The sequence below is a fragment of the Chlorocebus sabaeus genome, chromosome 6 (genome assembly GCF_047675955.1).
Source record: "Chlorocebus sabaeus isolate Y175 chromosome 6, mChlSab1.0.hap1, whole genome shotgun sequence".
In the NCBI taxonomy this organism is placed as follows: domain Eukaryota; kingdom Metazoa; phylum Chordata; class Mammalia; order Primates; family Cercopithecidae; genus Chlorocebus; species Chlorocebus sabaeus.
In genome coordinates, this window is record NC_132909.1 from 12,930,238 (window position 1) to 12,938,906 (window position 8,669).

Here is an 8,669-nt window from a genome sequence, read left to right on the forward strand (position 1 = left end):
AGCCAAGATCATGCCACTGCACTCCGGCCTAGGCAACAGAGCAAGACTCTGCCTCCACAAAACAAAAAAAAGAAAACAAAACAAAAAGAAAACTTCGTGGCTCATCCCCTCTGTTACAGATAATAATGGTGTTAATAACGATTTTTTGAACGTGTCGGCCCAGTCTTTAAGCCCAGGGATGAAGTGAATAGACTAAGACAGGGATTGAGGAGACTTTGTGGGATCTGAGGCTTATGTGTTTTGTGGGCCTTTTTTTTTTTTTTTTTTTTTTTGAGATAGCGTCTTACTCTGTCACCTAGGCTGGAGTGCAGTGGTGCGATCTCAGCTTAATGCAAGCTCTGCCTCCCAGGTTCATGCCATTCTCCTGCCTCAGCCTCCCAAGTAGCTGGGACTACAGGCGCCCGCCACCAGGCCCAGCTAATTTTTGTATTTTTAGTAGAGATGGGGTTTCACTGTGTTAGCCAGGATGGTCTTGATCTCCTGACCTTGTGATCCGCCTGCCTTGGCCTCCCAAAGTTTTGGGATTACAGGCGTGAGCCACCGTGCCCAGCCTGCCCTCTTTTAAAAAGTACAAAATTGGCCAGGCATGGTGGCTCACACCTGTAATCCCAGCACTTTGGGAGGCCGAGGCTGGCGGATCACCTGAGGTCAGGAGTTTGAGAGCAGCCTGACCAACACGGAGAAACCCCATCTCTACTAAAAGTACAAAATTAGCTGGGCGTGGTGGCACATGCCTGTAATCCCAGCTACTCGGGAGCCCGAGGCAGAAGAATCACTTGATCCCGGGAAGCGGAGGTTGTGGTGAGCCGAGATCATCCATTGCACTCCCAGCCTGGGCAACAAGAGGGAAACTCTGTCTCAAAAAAAAAAAAAGTACAAAATTACTTGTACAAATTTAGGTAGAGGACCATGGAAAGCCCAGGCAAGTGAGGGACCTTTTTTTTTTTTTTTTGGACAGAGTCTTGCGCTGTCGCCCCAGGTTAGAGTGCAGTGGCGCCATCTCGGCTCACTGCAAGCTCTGCCTCCCAGGTTCACACCATTCTCCAGCCTCACGGCCTCAGCCTCCTGAGTAGCTGGGACTACAGGCGCTGGCCACCACACCCGGCTAATTTTTTTTTTTTTTTTTTTTAGTAGAGACAGGGTTTCACTGTGTTAGCCAGGATGGTCTCCATCTCCTGACTTCGTGATCTGCCTGCCTCGGCCTCCCAAAGTGCTGGGATGACAGTCGTGAGCCACTGGGCCCGGCCAAGTGAGGGGCTTTGAAACTTTCACCAGCCTCACTGCAACCCCAACTGTGCTCTAGGCTGTAAATACAAACTGCCCCAATGTGCCTTCCAAGTCTCATACACTGCAAGGGCCAATGTGCTGGAGCATGACGAGGTCTCAGCTTCTCATGAAAAGTGTGATCTTGGACAGGGCTCCTGTGGAGCCAGGTTCCCTGCAGAGCCTTCCTGCGCTCTGTTGGGTGACCAAATAAATTCTGCCATTCTGTCCAGGCCTGGTGGCTCATGCCTGTAATCCTAGCACTCTGGGAGGCTGAGGCAGAAGGATCGCTTGAGCCTAGGAGTTTAAGACCAGCCTTGGCTACATAGCGAGATCCTAGCTCTACTAAATATTTAAAAAATTAGGCAGTGTGGTGGCATCCATCTGTGGTCCAGCTACTCCGAGGCTGAGGTGGGAGGGATGCCGAAGCCCAGGAGTTCGTTCGAGGTTGCAATTAGCTGTGATCACACTACTGCACTCCATCCTGGGCGACAGAGTGAGACCCTGTCTCTAAAAAAATTAAGAATCATAGTAAGTAAAAAATTCTGCCATTCCTACTGTAAGTCACATGATAGATCCACTGTTCTCTCCACTAGGGGGCGCAAAATACTGATCAAGGGCTGTGATTTCAGGTTCTAAGGGAGAAGGGGACTGGGGATCCAACCTTCTAGGTCCTGAAGAGAAGGGATTAGGGGGTCCCAGACTCCTGAGTCCTAGGGGAAGAAGAATCTAGGGGCCTGGACTCTGGGGGCCCTGAGGGGAATGGGGTTCTGAGAAAGGAAGGAGGAGTCTGAGGCCAGCACCAGTATTGGTTGGAAGCCGAACTGGTCCGGGCAGTGCTTTGGTTTGGCTCGAGTCCGTGGGAACCAAGTGGACAGAGCAGGGATTGTTACTCCAGGGTCTCCCCCTCCCCACCACCTCCTGCGCTTGGCAGCCTCCATTCTTCCCAGGCCCCGGGGACTCGGGGGCATTGCCCACAGTCCCTCTCCAGGGCCCCTGTTTTTTACTGGACTCAGCTGCCCAGCCCCAGGACCTGGGAAAACTGCCCCAAGGGTGTTGAAAGCCTGGCTGGAGGTTAATGCCAAGCAGATTAGGAGAAACACAAGCCGTGGATCTCCAGAGACCAATAGCCCCACCCATGGGACTTGGGGAGCAGGACCACCCTGGACTCCCTCAGGATACAGGAATCTCGGCCCCCAGCCCCCTTCATTCATGGTCCCAACAGTGGCCTCCTTCAGACCATGGAGCCTCTGCTTATTTGCACCTTCTGCCTTCTGTGCTTTTTACTTGCATTTTTTTTTAAATAAGTTTTTCTTTTTCTTTTTTTTTTTTTTTGAGACAGAGTCTTACTCTGCTGCCCAGGCTAGAGTGCAGTGGCCCGATCTCTGCCTCCTGGGTACAAGCAGTTCTCCTGCCTCAGCCTCCAGGTAACTGGGATTATAGGCGCAGGCCACCCTGGCTAATTTTTGTGTTTTTATTAGAGAAATTTTTGTGTTTTTTTTGTTTGTTTTCACCATGTTGGCCAGGCTGGTCTTGAACTCCTGACCTCAGATGATCTGCCCACCTTGGCCAAGCAAAGCTCTCGGATTACAGGCGTGAGCCACCGCGCCAGCCCTAGAGGTCTGTCGTCTTGGGTCCCGGCAATGCAGCACTGACTTGGGCACCATTCTCCCCTCTGCCACGGGACCTTTATACCTGATTGCAGTGGCACATTGAAAGCGTCAGCCCAGGCCTGGTGCAGTGGTTCACACCGGTAATCCCAGCACTTTGGGAGGGCAATGTGGGCAGATCGCTTGAGCCTGGGAATCGGAGACTAGCCTAGGCAACATGGCAAAACCCCGTCTCTACTAAAAATACAAAAAAATGAGCCAGGTGCATCTCTAGTCCCAACTACTTGGGAGGCTGGGATGGGAGGATCTCTTGAGCTCAAGAGGTCAAGGCTACAGTAAGCCGAGATCTCACCCCTGCACTTCAGCCTGGTCGACAGAGCAAGACCTTATCTCAAAACAAAATAAATAAAATAAAAAATGAGTCAGTCCAGCAACTGTGAGGCAGGAAAATAGGGTCTGGAGGCAGGGAACATGAGGCCAATTCACTTCAGCTATAACAGGAAACATCCTCTCTGGTAGGCAGTAAATGACTTTGTAACTTTTCTTCATCCTCTTCATTTACATACCGTATACCGGAAGTAACCAGTGGAAGGGGAATCCTCTAGGGAGGGAGTTTAAACTCCCAAAAATTCTGTAACAGGACTTTTGAACCCATATGCTTGGGCCCGCTCCCACACCGTGGAGTGTACGTTCATTTTCAATAAATCCCTTCATTTCTTCCTTGCTTTGTTTGTCTGTTTTGTTCAGTTCTTTGTTCAAGACGCCAAGAACCTGGACATCATCCACCGTTAACAACTGGAGACTGTCAGAGGCCACTGTGGACTAGCTGTGTCTATCATTTGTCATTTTACAAATGAGAAAGCCGGATTTTGGCCTGGCGTGGTGGCTCATGCCTGTCACCCCAGCACTTTGGGAGAGAGGCAGGTGGATCACTTAAGGTCAGGAGCTTGAGACCAGCCTAGCCATCATGGCGAAACCCTGTGTCTACTAAAAATACAAACATTAACCGTGCACAGTGGCACATGCCTGTAATCCCAACTACTCCAGACGCTGGGGCACAGAGAATCGCTGCAGCCTTGGAGGCGGAGGGTGCAGTGAGCTGAGATTGCACCACTGCAGTCCAGCCTGGGTGACAGAGTGAAACCCAACCTCAAAAAAAAAAAAGAGAGAGAGAGAGAGAGACAGCTGGACTTCAATAAAGAGTAGTTCTAATTGCTGTTTCGATTATTTATTGTTACTATTCACTGTTTTATTCCCACGGACCCATGGGTTAGGGCTTCATACACAGCAGTAGGTGCTGATTAAATGTTGGCTGGACTGAGTCAGCCCCTCCATCTTGGCCCCTGAGTCAAAAGCAGTGCCATCCATGAGAAGCAACTTGAATTGTATTTTTTATTGAAAAGCACTCAGGCTAGAGTTGGGAGCAGGATGCAAGAGCTACTGGGAAGGGGGAGCTCAGTCCGAACCTGGGGGATCAGGGGAGCGGGGGACTCTCCCCTTGTCCACAGATGGAGGGTCTGGCTGTTATTCCTCTCCCTTCAGCACAGAAAGAACTTGGTCAGTAAAAATGCCTGTGTAAGTGCTCATGGCTGCTGTGCTTTTGCTGTACAAGTCCCTGGGGAGAAAGCACAGAGGGTTAGAGGGAGGAGGGGCTGGGGCCTGGACTCCTGGGTCTGAGGGAGGAGGGGCTGGGGCCTGGACTCCTGGGTCTGAGGGAGGAGGGGCTGGGGCCTGGACTCCTGGGTCTGAGGGAGGAGGGGGTGGGGCCCTGGACTCCTGGGTCTGAGGGAGGAGGGGTGGGGGCCTGGACTCCTGGGTCTGAGGGAGAAGGAGGGGCTGGGGGCCTGGACTCTTGGGTCTGAGGGAGAAGGAGGGGCTGGGGGCCTGGATTCCTGGGTCTGAGGGAGAAGGAGGGGCTGGGGGCCTGGACTCCTGGGTCTGAGGGAGGAGGGGGTGGGGGCCTGGACTCCTGGGTCTGAGGGAGAAGGAGGGGCTGGGGGCCTGGACTCCTGGGTCTGAGGGAGAAGGAGGGGCTGGGGGCCTGGACTCCTGGGTCTGAGGGAGAAGGAGGGGCTGGGGGCCTGGACTCCTGGGTCTGAGGGAGAAGGAGGGGCTGGGGGCCTGGACTCCTGGGTCTGAGGGAGGAGGGGCTGGGGGCCTGGACTCCTGGGTCTGAGGGAGGAGGGGCTGGGGGCCTGGACTCCTGGGTCTGAGGGAGGAGGGATGGGGGACTGGACTCCTGGGTCTGAGGGAAGAGGGATGGGGGTCTGGACTCCTGGGTCTGAGGGAGGAGGGGCTGGGGGCCTGGACTCCTGGGTCTGAGGGAGGAGGGATGGGGGCCTGGACTCCTGGGTCTGAGGGAGGAGGGATGGGGGCCTGGACTCCTGGGTCTGAGGGAGAAAGAGGGGCTGGGGGCCTGGGTCTGAGGGTGGAGAGGCTGGGGGCCCGGACTCCTGGGTCTGAGGGAGGACGGGGCTGGGGGCCCGGACTCCTGGGTCTGAGGGAGGAGGGGGCTGGGGGCCTGGACTCCTGGGTCTGAGGGAGGAGGGGACTGGGGGCCCGGACTCCTGGGTCTGAGGGAGGAGGGGGCTGGGGGCCCGGACTCCTGGGTCTGAGGGAGGAGGGGCTGGGGGCCTGGGTCTGCGGGTGGAGAGGCTGGGGGCCCGGACTCCTGGGTCTAAGGGAGGAGGGGCTGAGGTCTGGACCGCTAGGTCTGAGGGAGGAGGGACTGGGGCCTGAACTTCTGGGTCCCGGATACAGTCGGTGGTATGGGCCAGACCCCATTTCTCCAGGGGCAGGTGCTACCTGAGTTTCTCGTCTACAGCAGGCAGGTATGTCTTCTCGTACAGCTTCTGGGCGGCTGCCTTTGCTGACTCCCAGTAACTGGAGAGAGATTCCTGCACCTGGCTGAGCAAGGCCGGGCTGGGCGGCTCATCTTGCTTGGGGAGTTGGGTCCCCTGGACCTCTGCAGGGGGAGAGTGTGTCGGGAGCCCATGGGGCTGCAGCAGGGGGAAAGGAGGCAGGAATGAGAGGAGAGGGCAGAGGCAGGGGTAAGAAGGGCCTGGGCTGAGAAGATGCTTGGAGCTCATTCGCCTCCCCACGGCCTCCATCCCCGGAAGCTCACACTCACCGAATCCCAGTACCAGGAGGACGAGACACAGAGCCAGGAGGAATCGTGTGCCCATGGTGTCGGGAGACCTGGAACATTGAGCAGGGGTCGTATGGCAGGCCGACTGGAGGCGGCTGTTCCTGTGGTCACGCCCCACTCTGGTGGGGGGACTGAGATCCTGCTCTGTGCGTACTCGGTGTCCAAGTCAAGTTTCCCATGCATGGACTTGGACACAGCCCCCTTCTTGGGCCTCACTTTCCAACATCCTGTGATTCTACTCCTGATTTTGACATTTTATTTCTTTTTTTTTTTTTCCTTTTTTGAAACGGAATCTCACTGTCACCCAGGTTGGAGTATAGTGGTACGATCTGGGCTCACCACAACCCATACCTCCCAGGTTCAAGAAATTCTCCTGCCTCAGCCTCCCCAGTAGCTGGGATTACAGGCATCCGCCACCACGCCTGGCTGCTTTTTGTTTTTGTTTTTATTTTTTTGAGATGGAGGCTTGCTCTGTCATCCAGGCCAGAGTGCAGTGGCGTGTTCTCAGCTCACTGCAACCTCCGCCTCTGGGTTTCAAGCAATTCTCCTGCCTCAGCCTCCCAAGGAGCTGGGATTACAGGTGTCTGCCACCATGCCTGGCTAATTTTTTGTATTTTTAATAGAGATGGGGTTCCACCATGCTGGCCAGGCTGGTCTTGAACTCCTGACCTCATGATCCACCTGCCTCGGCCTCCCAAAGTGCTGGGATTACAGGCGTGAGCCACTGTGCCCCACCTAAATTTTGTATTTTTAGTAGAGATGGGGTTTCACTATGCTGTCCAGGCGGGTCTTGAACTCCTAACCTCAAGTGATTTGCCTGCCTTGGCCTCCCCAAGTGCTGGGATTACAGGCATAAGCCACCATGCCTGGCTGCTAATTTTTATTCTTTTGTAGAGATGGGGGACTTGCTTTGTTGCCCAGGCTGGTCTGGAACTCCTGGGCTCAAGCGATCCTCCCATCTTGGCCTCCCCAAGGTGCTGGGAGTACAGGCGTGAGCCACTGAGCCCAGCCTAGAAGGCTTTCTTGAGCACCTAAACAGTTCTGGGCCCAGCAGGAACACAGCAAAGCCCCTGCCCTTTGCTAAGCCTGAGTCAGTGCAGGGAGGTGCTCTGCAGACACCATTAAGGACCGACACTAGATCAAAAGCCCTAAGTCAGACCTCATGTCCCTGCATCTGCTCACTGAGTTCTTACCCACCCTATGAGGGAGGCACTTTTGGTTACGAAGAACATGCACAGGGCACAATATCATCATCCATATATAGGAGATGAGGAAGCTACATCAGAAAGAGGTTGAGATCTGATCCCTGGAGAAAGAACGGCTCAAGCAAACGGTCTACAATTCCTTTTTTTTTTTTTTTTTTTTTTGAGACAGGGTCTTGCTCTGTTGCCCAGGCTGGAGTGCAATGGCACAATTTTGGCTCACTGCAACCTCTGTCTCCTCAGCCTCCTGCCTCAGCCTCCTGAGTAACTGGGAATACAAGCATGCACCACCACATCTGTCTAATTTTTGTATTTTTAGTAGAGACAGGGTTTCACCATGTTGGCCAGGCTGGTCTCTAACTCCTAACATCAAGTGATCCATCCGCCTCAGCCTCCCAAAGCGTTTGGATTACAGGTATAAGCCACCGTGCCCAGCCTACAATTCTTTTTTAGATTTTTAAATTCTTTCATTCTTTTTTTTCCCCCAAGACTGAGTCTTGCTCTGTCACCCAGGCTGGAGTGCAGTGGCATGATCTGGGCTCACTGCAACCTCCACCTCCCAGGTTCAAGCAATTTTCCTACCTCAGCCTCCGGAGTAGCTGGGATTACAGGCATGCGCCACCACACCCGGCTAATTTTTGTATTTTAGTAGAGATGGGGTTTCACCATGCTGGTAAGGCTGGTCTTGAACTCCTGACCTCAGGTGATCCACCCGCCTCGGCCTCCCAAAGTGCTAGGATTACAGGCGAGAGAGACAATGTGCCTAGCCCTTTTTCTTTTTCTTTTTTAGAAATGGGGCTTCTCTATCACCCAGGCTGGAACACAGTGGCAAGATCATAGCTCACTGCAGCCTCAAACTCCTGGGCTCAAGGGATCCTCCCCTCCTCAGCCACCCCAACTCTCAGCAGAAGCTCAAATAGTCTACATTTCTAAATTCTGTGATTTATGGAGTGTGGTGGTGCACCTATAGTCCCAGCTACTGCGGAGGCTGAGGCAGGAGGATTACTTGAGTCTAGGAGTTTGAGTCTAGCCTGGGCAATATAGCAAGACTGCATCACGCGCGCGCACACACACACACACACACAGAGTCACGGTTCCAACACGGGCTTCTAACATTGTGCCTCTTACAATTCCTACTTTATCGATCTTTGCCCTCTCCCTGCTGATGCCCCCTGCCCCCGCACCCTGGGTGCCTCTCTTACCAGACTCGCAGGCTGTCCTCACCAGCTCCGGACAGGCATAGAGAGGCTTTATAGCGTTTGAGACCCACTTCCGCTCCACAGCCACCACCCCCATCCTTTGTCTAGGCCAAAGTCCTGGCCAACAGAACCGCTGAGGGGGTGGATGGGGACAGAAAGGGCAATGACGTCCCCCAAGGTCACACCACAGGGAATCTTCACTCAAGTGACAGGGAACCCTCACTCTGAGAATTTGCCTCTGACAGAG

General features: G+C 54.0%; 1 protein-coding gene across 1 annotated transcript; it reads right to left on the reverse strand.

Moving 5' to 3' along the window:
- Nucleotides 1-4,245: 4,245 nt before the first annotated feature.
- On the reverse strand, nucleotides 4,246-8,550 carry APOC2 (apolipoprotein C2). The gene is made up of 4 exons (XM_007997159.3): nucleotides 8,426-8,550; nucleotides 6,004-6,071; nucleotides 5,679-5,838; nucleotides 4,246-4,488 (listed from the first exon to the last, which is right to left on the reverse strand). Exons 2-4 carry the CDS (start codon nucleotides 6,056-6,058, stop codon nucleotides 4,398-4,400), a joined length of 306 nt encoding a protein of 101 aa, XP_007995350.3. The 5' UTR covers nucleotides 6,059-6,071; nucleotides 8,426-8,550; the 3' UTR covers nucleotides 4,246-4,397.
- Nucleotides 8,551-8,669: the final 119 nt, after the last annotated feature.

Excerpts from the sequence above, each read along its gene's own strand:
- APOC2 (XM_007997159.3), bottom strand. The coding sequence starts at position 6,058 with ATGGGCACACGATTCCTCCTGGCTCTGTGTCTCGTCCTCCTGGTACTG. Across the intron at positions 5,839-6,003 it reads CCTCCTGGTACTGGGATTCG|AGGTCCAGGGGACCCAACTC; the intron begins GTGAGTGTGAGC and ends CTCCCCCTGCAG. Across the intron at positions 4,489-5,678 it reads GCTGTAGACGAGAAACTCAG|GGACTTGTACAGCAAAAGCA; the intron begins GTAGCACCTGCC and ends CTTTCTCCCCAG.